Source organism: Talpa europaea, assembly GCF_964194135.1.
Source record: "Talpa europaea genome assembly, chromosome: 13".
NCBI lineage: Eukaryota > Metazoa > Chordata > Mammalia > Eulipotyphla > Talpidae > Talpa > Talpa europaea.
In genome coordinates this window covers 31,396,095-31,413,991 of record NC_140080.1, presented here as the reverse complement: position 1 = coordinate 31,413,991, position 17,897 = coordinate 31,396,095, and the positions used below count along the sequence as shown (strand labels likewise).

The window sequence follows — 17,897 nt, the reverse complement described above, 5'->3', positions numbered from 1 at the left end:
GATAGTGTTATATATTTATTTTAAAGTTGTTTTGTTATGCTGGGAATGAAATTTCCTTCCTAAGGAATCATTCGTTCCATGATCTCACAAACTCCCTAAAGCAAATGGTCATTTTTCTTTCCAAAGTGAAAGTGTTTTCCTTTTGAGTTGTCCAACAGCTACCCCGTCAGAATGAGTCTAGCTTTCCTGTATTCTGCCAGGCAGAACCTTCCCTTCCCCAGAACTTCTGTTGTCCACAACACAATGGCAGTGGAGACTTGTGTTCAGGCCTCCAAGGTACTTATGACACCTCCCAGGGACTTGATAGTTCTCAAGCAAACATTCACATTATGTTCAGTGTAGCATAATTGTTAGCCTAGAACCAGTTCATTAGCTGGTAGGTAGTTGTTACTCAGGGTTACCTTAAAGCCTACATTTTAAAAATAGTCACTGTTAAATAAGCTGATTTGATTCAGTCATTTCTATGAAAGGCATTATAAATCTTCAGTAAGTTGGAATTTGGGGGAATTTGGGGAAATAAAGAAATATACCTGTTGAACTCTTTGGGCAAGAGTTTTTCTGGAAATGTGAAATGAGGGCTTGTGGAATAGAAAGTTCAAGTCACCTTTTGCCCTCATATCCTGTGGTCTTCTTGAGTAGCTAGGAGTTTATGATTTCAGAGATGTAATACATGCAGGCTCAGGAGAATACCCATTTTTGTCTAATTGGTTGCTTAGGTCAGGTATCTATGGAAACAACCATCCACTAGTATTCAGGGCAGGAAATTTTTTCTCCCTCTGCATGATTACATGATGATGATGAGAGCAGTGCTCCTCTGTGATGGCTTCCTGCAAGAGGCCCATAGAAATTGGATTTCTTGTGCTTGTGAGAGAAGCAGAAGGTACACATCAGCCTTTGGCTTCTCCACATTTCCAGAAACTGACGGTCCTGCCCATCCAGAAACTGCCGGTCCTGCACCTCACAATGTGCTCTTTTCAGATGATTTTACAAGTTTTTAATATTAAAAATGTCTTTCATCAGTGGTTTTATGACCTCAACGGCACATTTATTTTGAAAGCTTTGTTCCTGTGTTATGTTTGTCTTTCTACTCAGGTTTTGCTTCAGCATTAAACATACTGCATTCCTATAATATTGTTTTTGTGTTGTTATGAAAATTCTCAGAGACGAGCACTGAAGTCTCTCCAGTGTGACTGTGTGTGTCTCTCCACCCTGGTGGAAGATGACTTCTGGGGCATGGTGAGCTTCCCCGAAAGCTTTGCCTTTTTTTTTTTTTTTTTTTTTTTAATTTACAGAAGAAGCCTGATAACTTGTGCAAAGACTGAGCAGCTTGTCTGCCGTTGATTGAGTTAAAAGTGAGAGAAATGCTTTGTCTTGTTATCTTCTTTTCCTCAGTGTCCTAAGAATTGTAATCTGGTGTTCCAACATGTGTTAATGCAAAAAGTGACATTTTGACCTTTAATTCTTTGCATTTGACTCTTTGTATGCTCTGTGTACTCATTCATTCATTCTATTTCAAATAAGTATATGAGCCCTCACTGTTGCTGGCAATGTAAGTAAGGCCCTAGGCTTATCTTCATGACTGAGGCAAGTCAATTTTCTGTCCCAACCGGACTCATTGTCTAGGAGGGAGGACGAGGTCACCAGATGGTTACAGCACAGTGCGGGGTGGTGTTAGTGGGAGAACACAGAGCATGCGTGATCCAGAGAGCGACATGTACCTCAGATTTGGAGATCAGAGAGGCCCTCCTGAGACCTGAAGGGTAAGCAGGTGTTAAAGCTGAGGGACCAGAAATGGAGAAATGTTTCAAGGAGAAGAAATAGTATTTGAGAGGTGCAGGGTACCTGAGATCATTGCAAAAAGAAGATGAAAAACTTGCTTAATTCTCACACTGCCCCCAAAATCATATTTTAAAGAAAGTCCCAGCAATACTTTGCCTTCCTTTTAGCTTTACTAACCGAAAACCAGAGGGCCGATGGAAGTTCTAGGTATGTTTATAAATGTAGGGTAAATCATTCAGCCCTGGAGAAGTCGGCTGGGCATTGTCTAAAGTTTGCTGGAGTCTGTTCATTAACATTCCTGTGAATTGTTTGTGGATGCCTCTCTAAGCAAAGAAGCACAGAGGGAAGGTATGTAGACTTCAACGTTTCTCTGAAAAGGGCTGCTCTTGACACAGAGCAGAGGACACTGAGCTGAGGCTTGAAGGAGAATCAAATGCAGAATGTTTATTTCTGGAAGCAGCAGCAGCTCAAGGCCTGGATTATATATCCTGGGTTCTTTTGGGGATATTCCAGGAGTCATCAAAATTCTGAGCTTTTGATCAGTGGTTACCCACATTAGGGCACAAACAGCTGTAGACTCACTCTGACGACTGGTACACACCCACACGGGCCGAGGGGAACCCTGAACCTGAAATCCTGGGGTGTGTATGATTCATCTTGAGCATTGATTATCAGCCTGGTTCTGCTGCCCCCTATGGTGGGTAATGTTCACATGAGACATGAACTCCTGTGATGATGGTTCTTGTCTCCCAAAATACCATGTGGGGAAGTGCAGAGCACCACGATCATTCACACAGTAACTCACCCTTATTTGCAGGGCATATATCCGAAGGATATGTATTCAAGGATAGCACCAATCCAATGTATAATGTGTTTTTCCTTTTACATACGTTCCTGTTATAAAATGTAATTTACTAATTAGGGATAGTCAAAGATTAACAACAAAAATAGCAAAATAGAAGAGTTTTTAACAACATGCTGTAATAAAAGTCATGTGAAGGTGGTCTCTCTCTTTCTCTCAAAACATCTTATTGTACATATTTTTGGATCATAGTTGATCACGGGTAACAGAAACCATGGAAGTGAAACCTTGGATAAGGGGGAGCTACTGTAATGCAGACAATGTTAATGGCACTTCATCAGCAGGTCCCTGTTGTCCATGGGCTAAAACAGAGATTGTCCAAGTAAGAATCCCAGACAGCAGCCTCAGCATTCCCTGGTGCTTGTTAGAGATGCAGATTCAGATACTCATGGGTCAGACCCAGCCATTTGTGTTGTAACAGAATCTATAGAAGTTCTGATGCTCACTGAAGTTTGAGAACCACTGGGGTAATTAAGGCAGGTGACAGTTAATGAGAAAATCCATGTGGGATCCCAGTGAGGGAGTGAGGTGTCAGTATGGGGACAGCCATGACTTTGCGCAGGTTTATTAAAATATGTGAAGTTTGTTAATGGTGTCACTTTAAATGTTGTTTATTAGTAATATGATACATAGGTGTATATATCCAGGACAAATATTTTTTGAAATAATATGCTATACTTTCTGTGATGTCCTCTTGATAGTATACTGGTCACATCCATTCACTTGGTCTCATAATCCATTAATGAAATATGTCCTGTGGCTTGAAGGTGCAGTGAGCTGTCCTCACAGGCTCCCTCTCTAGGGGCGTCGTGGGTCTGGCCTCACTTCTGTCAGGTAGACTTGGTGTTAGCTTTCAGTCTCTGTCCTGCCATGTTCAACTGGGTGACCTTGGCCCATTCACCTATGTGCTCTGAGTTTTACTTTCCTCATTTGTCAATGTGAGGGATAATATCTCCTTCACAGAGTGTGGTATCAAGCAAGTGACCACACATCTCACAGTGCTGACCGCGGTAGCTACCTCATGTGTGGAGACAGTATGGTCAGTACTCTTACAGAACATCATCAGTCAAATACATTTTTTTTTTTTTTTTTGTGGGACCCTCGCCGGCGGCCGGGGAATGAACTGGCGCTACAGAGGCTGCGGGCAGCCACGCAGCCCAGCGCTCAACCACTGCGCCACCAGGGGAGGCCCTCAAATACATTTTTGAGGTGACCACCACAAAGCAGCATATCACAGAAATTCTCCCATAGCACAATAAATATTTTGGAAATAATTTTGTCTGAAAAATGCATCCAAATTCTGCACCCTTTTCTGAAATACAGTCAAGTGTATTTGGTGTAAAATATAACCTCACTTCCACCCCACCCAAGTCCTTGCAGACACTGAGATTGCAGAAGATGCACAGCCCGGGCAGGGGCACTTGGGAAGCACAGAGCTTCTGATTATGTTTCTGTGGAAGATGCTTGTTAGGGTTCCCTTGTCTATTTCTCCCCATTGGTGGCTAGAGCCAACACCTTCCTGTTTACAGCTCTGTAAACTGGCATCTCACCCAGCACCCTCGGGCAGTAAGTATGTGGAAGTACAGGGGCAGGTCACCCACGAACTGGATGTTGGGGAGACCCAGTAGCGTCCACTTGTCTTTCTGGAGGTCATGATCGTGGTCGGTGGGCAGGCTCCCAAGGCGATCCGCAGCGTCGAGTGCTATGATTTCGAGGAGGACCGGTGGGACCAGATTGCTGAGCTTCCCTCCAGGAGATGCAGAGCAGGTGAGTAGCGCAACCTCCTGTCGCAGCCTGCCTGGCCCGGCTGGTCTCTGCTAGGGGTGGAAATCCACACGTCACCTGTTTCCTCACACGTCTGTGCACTACAGACTCCTTTCCCCGTCCTTCCCCACCTGCCCCCTTCTGGAGTCAGTTCTTATGTACTTAGGGAATTCACACTAATCCAAGTGTTTGCTTGAATCCAACAAGAAGTAGAGAAGCAAATATGAAAAGAAATCCAATGAGTCTCTCGGTGACCTCCAAATATCTAAAATTGGAGAGCACCTTCCATGGGAAATTACACTCCCGCCTTAGTCCTCCACTGCCACCCATCAACACATCTTGCATGAAGTGACCCCGGTACCTTGGTTTCCTGTGCCTTAGGCGTGGTGTTCATGGCTGGCCACGTGTACGCCGTGGGCGGGTTTAACGGCTCTCTGCGAGTGCGGACTGTGGATGTGTACGACGGTGTGAAGGACCAGTGGACGTCCATTGCCAGCATGCAGGAGCGCAGGAGCACACTGGGTGCAGCCGTCCTCAATGACCTGCTCTACGCCGTGGGGGGATTTGATGGCAGCACTGGTAGGTCCTAGACACTTCCCTGTCCCTGTGTGATGCACCTTCCGTACACCTCTGACTTGCTCAGCCGGTTCTTGAGCATAGCTTCTGGCCTTCATTGCTGTGCCCCACGCCTCACCGGCTTGGTATCAGAGCCAGGCCGACCTACACACAGAATGTCTAACTGCCACGTGTGATCATTTCTAAGCCTCTCGGGAGGACCTCATTCTCAGGAGAGGCTCTTCTCTTCTTCCCAGCGTCTGGGAGCCCAGTAACTTAGACAAAGAGTATGTTTAGTTCAGGGTACCCAAAGCTCTGGTCCGAGTCCTCTACTGGACACACGAGGGAGGTGAAGTTGGACTGTAGCAAGTGCCCTGGCACTGGCCACAGATTTTGTCCCTTGCCTCTCTACTGGCCCCCTGAAGCTTAGCATGGCAATGCCAGGCAGTGTTGCTCCCTGGTGCCTGTTTTTTATCTACCTGCAAAGCTGGATCCATAAACTATTAGTGGACATGGACTTGGAGAAATTATGTCATTTCTCATATCTCATATCACTGAGACTCTATAGACAGTGACTCTATAGACAGTGACTCTGTTAAACCAAAATGATGCCCTTTGGCCCCTGGGGCCACATGGAAAGTAATATTTTTTAATATTTCTGAATTTCCATTTGTGTCTTCCCAACTGGTGACCTTTTCCAGCCTTCTCTTTGCCTTACTCACATAATTCTAGGGTCTTTGGCCCCTTCAGAGGCTGCTTCTCTAGAGCAGTATCTAGGAATAGATAGCAGTATCTCACTTTCAGTAGAGAATCTGACTAAACTGTAGCTTAAACAAGCAAGAGATTTTGTTTTACTCATGAAACAAGATGGCCAGAGATTATCAATTGCTGACTTGGTCTACTTAAGGATTTGGGGGCCACGTTCTTTAAGGGTTTGTTGGCCTTATCCAACTGATCACAAGATAGCAGTAGCCCACACATTTGTGTTGCAGGGAGCAATGAGCTTGGACTTGGAGTAGCACCATATCAGGAAAGCAAAGGCTTTTCAGAAATCTCTGAATCAGCCTACTGCTTAGGCCTCATTGACTGATCATGCCTCGGGAGGCTGGGCGGGCACGTTGTCAGCTTTCTGACTTCTGAGATAGGCAAAAACAAGGGGCCAGAGTTTACTGTAGGTGTTCAGTGAAGCAGACTCGGGCATTTATTCCATTCTGTAGGAATAATGATTTACGTTTGCAGGGTACTGCAGTTACATCCCTTATCTTGTCAGCCCGCCCTTTGGGTCAGGTCTTAGTGGCCCCTAGGTGGACACATTGCAGACGTGCTGTAGACAGGTGCCACCATGCATGGTGAGGCAGAGGTGGTGCTGAGCCAGCACCCAGGTTTCTGGATCCCAGATCTGTGTTCTTCCCCTATCATCACTGTTGATCGGCACAGCAGGGTTAGGTCTGATTCCTGCAAATCACGAATCTCTTGTCTCCCAGGCCTAGCGTCGGTGGAAGCCTACAGCTACAAGACCAACGAGTGGTTCTTTGTCGCCCCGATGAACACGCGGCGGAGCAGTGTGGGTGTGGGCGTCGTGGAGGGTAAGGAGCAGCAGCGGGTAGTGTTCTGTCCCTGCCCTGGCCCACGGGCTTTGTCCTGGCTCTATTCCTCATGTCACTGCTCTGAGTCATGCATTAGTATCTTGACTTAACAGATAAATGTAGTTGAAACTCAGAGGTGAAGCTACTAGGCCAAGGCTAATAAAGTGGCCAGCTAGGTTGGGTGGGAGTAGGAGAGCCTAGAGGGGAAATGCCAGCCTTTCGCTTTGGTGACTTATCAATAGCTCTACTGCAGGAGAGAGGAGAGAAGAGTGGGCAGTTGAGAGCCAGTATACATTCATGCACCGCATAGAACATTTCAGCCGATGATGCACTGCGCTTCTGACAGTGTTCCCTACATACAGCCTAGGTGTGTGCTCCACCATCGAGGTTGTGTGAGTCCTCGCTGACATCTGTACAATGACAGAATCTCATTTCTCAGAATATATCCCCACTATTAAGCCACACATGACTATATAGCCGAGGAGCATGGTGTGGACAGGGTGAGTTAATTGTGCTTAATTAATTTTGTCTTCATGCTTTTATGTCCAACACTAAGAGAGTCGAGAGAGGTGGGCCCCTCTTCTGTTATGAACACTGCAGGGCAAGTTGTACTTAAGTCTTGCTCTAGCTGGGAGGGTGTGGCTGAGATGGGAGGGAGTGGAGAGGTCTGTCGTTTGTAAAGCCTTCACATCCAGTTTCTCATTTTGTCCCTAAAACCTTTCTGAAGGACATAGGCAGGACTTAGATTTTTTTTCCAGTCCCCATTTGGGGAAACAGAGTCCCAGAGGGTTAAGTGATAGTCCCGTTAGTAAATAGCACAAGTCCTTGAACCCAGGTCTTCTGATTCCTAACTCAGTGTCCTTTCTACTGTGCTACACCCCTTCAGACAATTCGCAAGGGCTGTTAGGCAGGAATTTTATAAATATGTGTGAATTCAGTGTATTAAAACATAGACTATTAGTTGACCTAAAATGTTATACTTAGCAGGGCAATACTGATTCATTAACCTGTTCCTAAGTGGGGATTTAGCTGGGATAGCCGTATATTCAGACCTGTCTGTGGACGTTCTCTGTCTCTCACCTGCACACACACGGTCACAGACGCATGCTTTGGGAGACTGTAACATGCAGTGAGTTAGACGTTTCTCAGTCGCTGCATTTCTGTGTGGGTACCAGTATGTAGAGATTAAATTTTCATTTAAAAGTATATTGTTCTAAAATACTGAAAAAGCCATCTAGTGTGCAAGGATTTTGTCCTCCTACCAAGATCAATTGTGTCTTGTCATCACATCTTCATGGTGGAAGAGAAATTGATTTTTCTGCCAAATGTAAGTGCTTTGTCTCGCCACCTTCCCATTCTCCCCCTTGTTCCTTAGCCAAGAATATCAAACAATAGAATAGGGGTTAAAAATAGCAACCCCCTGTTAATAGACTCAAGGAGAAACCCTGAGTGGGTCTTTTTTCAGCTGAAGCAGGCTTGGAATGGCTAATGGAGTTAGACAGGCTTCTTTGTGGTAGTAATTTAAGTACACCCTTTGGGGAAGGCCTGTGTGAGCGTTCTGTGTGAGAGGCAGTGCTGTTCTGTTGCATGCCCAGTGGACAGACTGGGAATTCTCTTGCTCATCCTGAATTTGAAACACTTTTGGCTGTGGGTCATCCTGGGGCAGCAGAGAGTTCAATTTATAGCTTTTGTGAGAATGTCAGCGGTAAACTCTGCTTCACTGTGGGCTGTACTCTCCTCCATCTCACTGTCTCTTTTCTGTGGCTCTGGAGTCTGGATGATGTTGGAGGTGGGAGGAGGATCATTTGCTGCTGGAGGCCTGGGAGAATCCCTCCTTAGGAAAAGGGACAGTGAAGAGACACTTTTAGGCAGAAGCTCCTGACAGATTGGAAATCATGTGTTAGAAGAATAAGGCTTTGAGTCTGCTGGGTTCACCCTAGAGAACTTCTTGTCTTTTCCACATCCTGGGCCTTTCTCCTCCCCGAGGAGCTATGACGAGTAGTGGACAGCTGGAGGGTAGGTGGCTGCATCCAAGTTAGAGCACACGGTGAGTGTGGCCTGGACCCTGACAGCTGCTGAGTCACATGTTTTCCATCTGACTTAGGTGGGGACAGAACCAGGGAGGAGGTGTCCCTGTCTTTTAGAAGGTCTTGAGAGGACTGTGAGGCAGAAAACAAAATGAGGTTTCATGATAATGAGAGAAGACATAATTTTACATATGATACAGAAATAGTTCTGATTGTAGAATGTAGTTTTGAGTGGGAATCTTTCTCTAACTTAAAATAGTTGCTGATTTTTTTTAAAGATTTATTTATTTTTATGCAAGAACCGGGGTACAGGCCAGATGCATGCGAGGGTGAGAGGATTCACCGGAAACAGAGCGAGGAACAGAACAGGCAGACTGGTGAAATACACTGCTGAGGGGAGCAGCGGGCGAGACAGGAGAGGTCTGCTGCGCCCTGTGGGATTCTCGCCGGCCAGCCAGGATCAAACCTGCACTGCAGAGGCTGCGGACAGCCTCCCTGCGCCACCAGGGAGGCCCAAAATAGTTGCTGATTTTAATATACAGGCTGTACTCTTGGCATATCTTCCTGAGGAAAGCACATAATGACAAAAAATTTCTCATTAAATAATATTTTTAAGTGGATTTGAATTTGGGGTGTTTATATGCATTATTCAGCTAATGTTTAAGATTTTTGTTATAACTCCATGGCCCCCCAAAAGACTACACCCTGCAAAGCAGGTGAGATAGGACTCCTCCTCCCATCCCCCCCACATTCATCCTCTCCCCCCCACCCCATGTATTCTAAGATGATGTTAGACTCAGAACATTTGAATCTCTGCACTTGGAGAGCTCAAATACCAATTTCCAGCCCTTTTGCCTAACCTAGTGCTTAGCCCCAGGCAGAAATGATGCACCTGGAGAAGAGCTTATAGTATTTGTATTTTTAAAATAGGTGATGGTGCTTCAGAGCTCTTGTGCATAGCTCAGAGATTACAAGGGAATCTGCAGATAAAGTCCAGCCCCCACCTCCCATCCCCCCGTACACGCACAGGGCTCCACCACTGCCAGAGTTGTGAACCGGGTACAAACCATGGCAAAGACAGGGTTGGGATTCTTGTTGAAAAATAATTTTTCATATTTATTCTGTTTGCTGTTAAGAGTCTTTAGCCAGAAAGTCAGTCTGCCTGCCTCTAGCTGGCACCTCTAGCTTTTCAGCTCTCCAGTGCCTCCTTCTGAAGAAGAGCTAATGTAGTTCACTAGCAACAGTGCACTGGACTCCTAAGGCACCAAATACCCAGCTTCCTGCTGGATATTTGGGGAGCTTATCTACACAGAGATTCCATGTGCTGCTTCTTAGTATCTTATGGCTTAAGAGGAAGCAAGCAGAGATGTGCAGGGTGCTTGGCCTGGCTAGTGAGTTTTTGGTCCCCTGGAGGAAATATCCTGAACACTGATGGAGGTGAGGATGCTCTAGTGTGTTAAAGATGGGGTTTTGGCCTGCTCTGTTTCCTTGCCAGTGTAGCTGGCACCACCCCTTACCTACTTACTTTTTCTGTTCCAGGGAAACTATATGCTGTTGGGGGTTATGATGGGGCTTCCCGCCAGTGCCTGAGCACCGTGGAGCAGTACAACCCAGCAACCAACGAGTGGACATATGTGGCGGATATGAGCACTCGTCGCAGTGGCGCAGGTATGGGGTTGCGTGGGAGCCTTGGAGCAGGCTCACTCTGATCTGCTCATAGGTGGATCTTGAGACCAACAACTTGACATTCAGCCTTCTTTTACCTCCCTTTTCTTTCCTTTTAATGTATATATAAGTACCTTTGAAGTTCAACACAAACACAGATAATGAACCTTTCCTGGGGAGTCACTTTGCTAGAGAAGAGATGAGATAGGATTCTCTACATCATCCATCCTTCTGTTTCTTGGAATTGAAATCTTGCCTCGTACAAGCTGCTATCCTATATACACTTTCTCAATTTATTTAATCTTCACCGGAGCCTTAAAAATGTAGATACAGTGTTAATTCCACTTAACAGACTTAGAATGTAAGTGGATCAGTGTTTTGAATAATTTGTTCTATATCATTAGTAACTGATAGAGTCAGGATTCCTATTCAGATCTGTCTCCAAAGTTAGCTTTTTTGACCCTCAAATTTTTTATCGTAGTCTTCTGAAGTAGTGCCATAAGCGTGGTGCCCGTCTTCAGTGGGCAAAGCTCACCTATCTAGAGTCTCTGTCTTGAAATTCATACTATTAGTAGTGTTCCTTTTTGGGGAAAACTTAGGTCTGTTTACCCCCCTCCCCCACAAGGGAAATGAATGACTTCCCAAACATGACCCACTTCCGCTTCCTGTGGGAAGACTAGAGCTTGTGCAGTCCTTGGGGATTTTGCAGGAAGTGGAGCAAACCCCCTTCTTCCCTGCTTTGTCTTCTGCCATCATCTTAGCAGCCCAGAGGAAAGGGTCTGCGAGGACAGGCGGGCACAGGACGCTGACTCTGTCCTGGTTCCTGTGGGGAGTGGTGACTGATAACCAACCTGGGGCTGGCAGGAAGACTGCAACTTCTGGGAAGGCAAGCCACAACCCCACCACCAATATTGTTCTCTCAGTCAGTCTGCCTGTCTGTATTTTGGAAGGTTAAGCTGTGATCTCATTTTATAGTAACAAACATAGAATCACTTCCTCAGAATTCTTAAAAATTTATGATATTTTAATATTTTTCAGGAATACTAGTGTGCTCGTGGATTAGAAAAAGCCGTATGAATTCCATTTAAGAAGGATTTGAGTTTGGAATGCTTCTTTTAGGGAGCTTGTCTCTGCCAGTCCTGACCAAGTGAACGTGGAGCAAATGTCTGGAAGTCAGGAGACCTGAGTTTTAGTGCTGGGTCTGCTTAGACTTTCCATGTGATCTTGGGCAAACCCTTCCTTCTCTGGCCTCTGATTGCTCAGATGTGAAAATTGGGTGCTGGGAACCAGTTCAGTTCATAAATCCAGAGGTTCTTCTCCTTTTATAAAGCTCTTTGGTTTATAAAGTCTGATAGAATCTTCATTTTACTTCCTGGAAATCCTCTGTCTGAGTGGAGGTGGGAGAGCATCTTCAGGGCCTGAGGATGTAGGGACAGCTCAGCCTGGGTCAGGTAGCAGACACTGAGATGTGTTGCTTCTTCTAGAAACATCTCAAGCAGGAAGTGTGGAGGAGCAGCCTCATGTGGAGCCACAGGACAGACCTGCCTTAGAAAGTTCAAGCTGATTTTGTGTTTGGAGTTGCCATTGGTGGCCACACTACTTTCTCTCTACCATGCTGCCCAGGGGTTATTGCTGATCAGAGATCACTGGCCCGCTCCTGCCTCACTCCTGGACTGGAAGCATGGACAGTAACAACTCCACTGCCTTTGTCCTTGGGAGACCCTGTGACTTCGGTTTAAGTAGTAGTCTCTCTCTCAGAGGTAGGGTCTTTCATGACGTTATTGTCAGCTTGGGTCTCTGGCTCAGAGGTCAGCCTTCCTTTACAGCTTTACTTCCCTAAGATTTGGGGATACCTCACCTCGAGTTGGGAGCTCACATTGTTGTGGTGGTGTTTTCCTATGTCTAAAGACCTGGATACCCAGGCCTCTGGCTTCTTGAAGTATCATTGAGGTTTCAGGAGCCCCTCTGGCGCTAGGCCCAGGAAACTATGGACAAGTTGTAATAGGTTAGTGGTACCCCAAGTACCGGGCAGCTACTTGCTTCTTTAGAGGGTGTAGACAACACCAGTGGATAGCTGTCGTGGTAAGAGGCCTTCTTTGGGTCTCAGGATGGGCTGGTAACTGCTGTACAGGGAAACACCTTTGTTTTTTGTTTTTTTGCTTTTAATTTTTTTTTTTTAAGATTTATTTATGCATACAAGAACTGGGGTACAAGAACTGTGGGGGAGCGGTGAGAGGATTCACCAGAGACAGAGTGGGGAACAGAACAGGCAGACTGACTGAAATACTGCTGAGGGAAGCAGCACGCAAGACAGGAGAGGTCTGCTGCGCCATGTGGGTTGCTTCCTGGCCAGTCAGGGATCGAACTTGTGCTGCAGAGGCAGCAATAACTTCATAGGTTGCATCTTTTTTTTTTTTAATTTTTTTTTACATCATTCATTGCTCATTTTTAAATAATATTTGCTTCCCTCCACCCCCTCAGGTGTAGTCCCCATAGAGTTTTCTTCCCCAATGCACCCCTGTACCATCACCTCAGTCCCCTGTGCTCCTCCCTCCCTCCCTCTGATCCCTCTCCCTCCTCCTCCCCTGCAGGATGTCTCCGATTTATAATTGTGTTTTTGCTTTGTTGTGTTTTGTATTGTTATTATTTTTTTACACTGATGTCTTATTTGATTCCCTATATTCCTGCTAAGTGAAACCATCTGATATTTTTCTTTTTCCTTCTGGCTTATTTCACTGAGCATAATTCCTTCTAGTTCCATGCACGTTGTATCTTAACCCCTTGCGCGGCTAGGGAGACCCAGGGGGGGAGGCACCTTTGGACACAACTGAATTTTATTAAAACCCAGGCTTTTGATTGTTATTATTGATACACCACCACCACCTGCTGTTCATTTGTGGCAACTGCAAGGAACTACTGGCACCTCAGCATGACTTTACATATTTTGTCATTCAAATGACTTTTCTTTCTTTTTTTTTTTTTTTAAGAAAAAGATTTATTTATTTATGCATACAAGAACTGGGGTACAGGCCAGAGGTGCGGGGTGGGGGATGAGAGGATTCACCAGAGACAGAGTAGGGAACAGGCAGAGTGACGAAATACACTGCTGAAGGGAGCACGGGCGAGGCAGGAGAGGTCCGCTGTGCCATGTGGGTAGGTCCCTGGCCGGCTGGGGATTGAACTCGTGTTGCAGAGTCTGCAGATAGCTTTATAGTGCTGTGCTTAACCTCTTGTGCCACCAGGGAGGCCCCAAATGACTTTTCTTAAGAATCTACTACTGTCAAACACAGGGAAATAGAGGTGGGTAAGGCAAACATGGTCCTGGTCATAGGAAGTTGATATTCTTGAAATTGAGTCCTTGTGTCTGAAACCTGACCGCCCATCCCAATCACCTGAAGTCCTTTAGTGTTCCTTGGAGGGTGGCCCCGAACCTGTCTTCAAAATGTGTCCCAGCTGAAGGAGAAGTATCCTGTCTTCACAGTGGCATAGCCTGTGGCCCATTGGAACTGCTGATCCAGCTCCCTCACTTCACAAATGGGAAAACTGAGACCTGGAAAGGGGAAAGTTCTCTGCCTGGAAAGTTACAGACATAGGCCCAAAACCCAGGTATCCTGGCCTCCAGTCGGTTGCTCTTTCCAGGAACACTGCCATTCTCCTTTCTGGCTTTTTCTTCCTTGACTTGCATTAAGGGATATTAAAAGGTTTCACTAAAACTTGAATTTGATGCAGTTTGAGCTCTCTGCCCAGGCCTTCAACATGGCGACTGTGCTCCAGAGGCACAAGGTGAGCGAGAGCTGCTTTCAGCTCCCGCTGTGATCTCAGCCTACCTCCTGTGGAGCATTTCCATTTCTAACTCTTCACTCAACTAATGTAAGGCTGAGAAACAAAAGAATCAAAACACTGTAGGCAAACCAGGCAATATACATAGGCAAAGGAGAACAAATGACTAATCTTAAGGTTTGTGTAGCATTTTTTTCAGTCTTTCTTTTTTTTTTTTCTCTTTGCATATGAACCTCTTGCCAATTTTATACCCATGTACAAATTAAATATGTCATGGTGGGTGATATATATAATATATAAATATATAATATACAATGATATATAGCATTCACAGATTATATATGTGTATGTGTGTATTTTTCTGTTTCTTTACATAGAAATGGGGTCATATTATAGAAATGCCTTTTATCTCGAAACTTTCAGGTTGACAGTCTTAAGAGACATGTGAGGGCCATTGTATTTGTCCTACAGATGAGGACACTGAGGTTCAGGGAGATAAAGCACTCTCAAGTCACCCTGTTGGTGATGCCTGTCTAGGACAGGATGCTAGAATGCCCAGCTTCTGGTCACGGTAGCCAGGCCCAGGCTAGAACGCTGTGCTCTGCCTTTCAGGGGTTGGGGTTCTCAGCGGACAGCTGTACGCCACTGGTGGACATGATGGGCCCTTGGTGAGGAAGAGCGTTGAGGTTTACGATCCCGGAACAAACACTTGGAAGCAGGTGGCAGACATGAACATGTGCCGACGCAATGCAGGTAATAAGACTGCTCTCTCCTTTCCCCCTGGGGGCTGGGGGTCTTTTCTCTGTGTAAATACTAGCTGTCATTGAGAAGAGTGACTCCCAGAGTCTGAGCACGTGCCTAGGTACTGAATAGGGAGTGTCTGCTTGCTGCATAGACTCTGGGCTGGGGAGGGGGAAGGGGGAATAGGTGGGGGAAGGGGGGATGGGGTGGGGCGGGGTTGGAACACCAAAAGCTAGCAACAGGGTCCCCCACTCAGATGTAGAGGGCCCCTTCCCTCCCAGTGAATGATGGTGACTTTCCCTGCACACATATGGACGCAGACTCAGAAAAGCCATCAGCGGCTCCTACCCAAAGACTCTGCCCAAAGATTCTGGCGGGTAAAGCACAGGGCTGTGAGGATGTGATCAGGCCATGACACTAGGCTCTACCTTCCAGCACCTGGCTATGAGACCCACCATTTTCTACTTGAAACCAGTTGTCTTCCTCTCAGGGATAGCCAGGCCCCTGATTGATTATCTCTTGTTGCCTTCTCTGAGTGTCCTTTCTCCCCTTCCCTTTCTGTAGGGATGATTTTACCTTAGAAATAGTAGTTTTTGGGCCTTCCTTGTGGCATAAGGGGTTAAGATGCAGTCTATGAAGCAGTCTGCAACCTCTGCAGCATGAGTTCAATTCCTGGCCAGCCAGGGAGCTACCCAAATAGCGCAGCAGACCTCTCCTGACTCACCTGCTGCTCCCCTCAGCAGTGTATTTCATTTAGTCTGCCTGTTCTGCTCCCCACTCTGTCTCTGGTGAATCCTCTCACCCCCCACACCTCTGGCCTGCACCCCAGCTCTTGTATGCATAAATAAATCTTAAAAAAGAAAAAGAAATAGTTTTTTATTTCCTGGAACCTGATGCCCCTATAAGCTATTTTCTTTCAGAACTCTGCCCTCTATTTTGTGTCCTATGTTAGTATAGCTTGGTTTATGCCTCCTGATTCTACGAGAGTGTTGGCTTAGTCCAGCTTCATGGCTGGTAAGACAAACGGTTATCTCCAGGCATATTTAATTCCTTAATAGTCATATTGCCTGTTTGTTAACCCCATCTGTAGCTGACTTGTTAGAAGTGTAAATAGAGGGCCATTTATCAACTGACAGCCAGTCTATCTAGAGTCCAGGAATTCAGTTTAGATGTTAATGTGGTATATACACATTCGCATATAGATCTTTTTTTTAATAATAAAAAGGCATCATGCCATAATGCCATTTCATAGCCAGACTTTTAAATCCACTTTACAATCTTTCACAAATATAACATTAAATGTTTTTGCCTGTTATTATGTTATATGGCTGTATCACATTTTAAATAATCTGTATTGGACCTTTAGGTTATTTCCATCTTTTCTACAAGTAATGCATTGATCATTGTAAATGGGCCTTATAGCTAATCAGTGCACAGATCTAAAATATTTCTTTAGAAGAAAAAGACAGAGGGCCTCCCTGGTGGCGCAGTGGTTGAGCGCTGGGTTGCGAAGTTGCCCGCAGCTCTGCAGCGCCATTTCAATCCCTGGCCGCAGGGCGAGGGTCCCACATGGCGAGCAGACCTCTCCTGCCGCCCGCTGCTCCCCTCAGCAGTGTACTTCTTCAGTCTGCCTGCTCTGCTCCCTGCTCTGCTCCCTGCTCTGGCTCTGGTGAATTCTCTCACCCTCCCGAGCTTCTGACTGTACCCAGTACTTGTATAAATAAATAAATAAATAAATAAATAAATAAATAAATAAATAAATAAATAAATAAATGAATAAATAAATAAATCTTAAAAAAAAAAAAGAAGACGAAAAAGCCAGAGTGGAATTTCTGAGCCTGAGAGGGCACATGTGCTTTAGACATCATCCAGGAAGGTGGTGCATTTTATCTGCTCACCAATATTTGAGAGTATTTTCACCAACACTGATAGTTCATAAGTTTTTGGAACCTCGTCCATCCCTTGATCTAATTTAGAAAAAACACACAGTATATTAGACTATGGCCTTTTAATGTCTTGATGGAGCAGTATCACATTACATTTGCCTACTCTTGAGTCCTGGCCCATGAGACTTTACCCTAAATCTGAAAGCTGGGAGGTAGGAGTGCCTCATCCATGTCTCTGGGAACTGTGGGTTTAGACCCCAGTCATGTAAGGGACCACAAACAACCATTAGCTCCACAGTATGGATATAAGAGGCTTCTCAAGGAAAGCCTTACATGCAAAGTAGTAGCAGCCCCTGAATTGCCTTATTGGTAGTCAGACTGGGCATGGAGGTCTGGGTGGACATTGCTCCCCTACAAAGGGGGCCCTACCCAAGGTGCTCTGACATTTATAAGTTTGGGGGCAGGGAACATCCATGTGCCCAAATAGTAGTACATGCAGAGTGGCCAGAGAAGTGACCTAGAATAGGGTTTCCTGGGATCCCAGTGGCTGTTATCAGTAAGTTCTTCTGTTGAGTAAAAAACCTGTGGAGCCAGTTCTTGGTTTTGCAACCAGAGAGAGGAAGAAGAGAACCCCAAGCACTCTCCATATTTCTCTCATGGATTCAATCCTTGGTGCTCCTGCTATAATATCTCCTATGACTTCTGTTTGCTTCCAGGGGTCTGTGCTGTGAATGGGCTGCTGTATGTGGTTGGAGGGGATGATGGGTCCTGCAACCTGGCTTCAGTCGAGTACTACAATCCTGTCACGGACAAATGGACGCTGCTGCCAACCAACATGAGCACAGGGCGGAGCTATGCAGGTCTGTGGGCACCGTCCCCACCCTGTCCCCCACCCCCAAGCTGGGGGCCCCCTGGGCAGGGTGGGCGTGAGTGTGCTTAACTTGGGACTGAGTGCCTCCTCCAGGGATGGCAGATAATTGTCACATGTCACCACTCCTTCATTCTGTGCCCACGACAGATACCCATAATTAGCACTTGTTTTCCCAGTGAACCTGCATGTAACCTTAGAATTCTTCTTAACACAGTGTTCCAAGAAGCTACACCCAACTCATCTGCGTTGTCATGAGAGTAGTTAGAATTTCTTTGCCATTTCTGGTTGGTTTTGTGCTAATGTCCTAGGTGGAATAAGATACAATTCTTGCTTTCCAAAAATTTAATTGCAAAGGCAAGACCTGTATACATAAAATAGGAA

The 17,897-nt window shown here is 45.7% G+C and overlaps 1 protein-coding gene across 1 annotated transcript in view; it reads left to right on the top strand.

Annotated features, from left to right (window-relative positions):
• Positions 1–17,677, top strand: part of KLHL3 (kelch like family member 3) — a gene marked incomplete at both ends in the record, with an annotated part of 112,314 nt that extends 94,637 nt beyond the window's left edge. The window contains 7 exons of the mRNA XM_084252621.1: positions 4,291–4,408; positions 4,787–4,984; positions 6,445–6,546; positions 10,113–10,241; positions 14,631–14,771; positions 17,362–17,505; positions 17,664–17,677. Coding sequence (XP_084108747.1) covers positions 4,291–4,408; positions 4,787–4,984; positions 6,445–6,546; positions 10,113–10,241; positions 14,631–14,771; positions 17,362–17,505; positions 17,664–17,677 — 846 coding nt within the window. The remainder of the gene's footprint in view (positions 1–4,290; positions 4,409–4,786; positions 4,985–6,444; positions 6,547–10,112; positions 10,242–14,630; positions 14,772–17,361; positions 17,506–17,663) is intronic.
• Between the last annotated feature and the right edge of the window lie 220 nt (positions 17,678–17,897).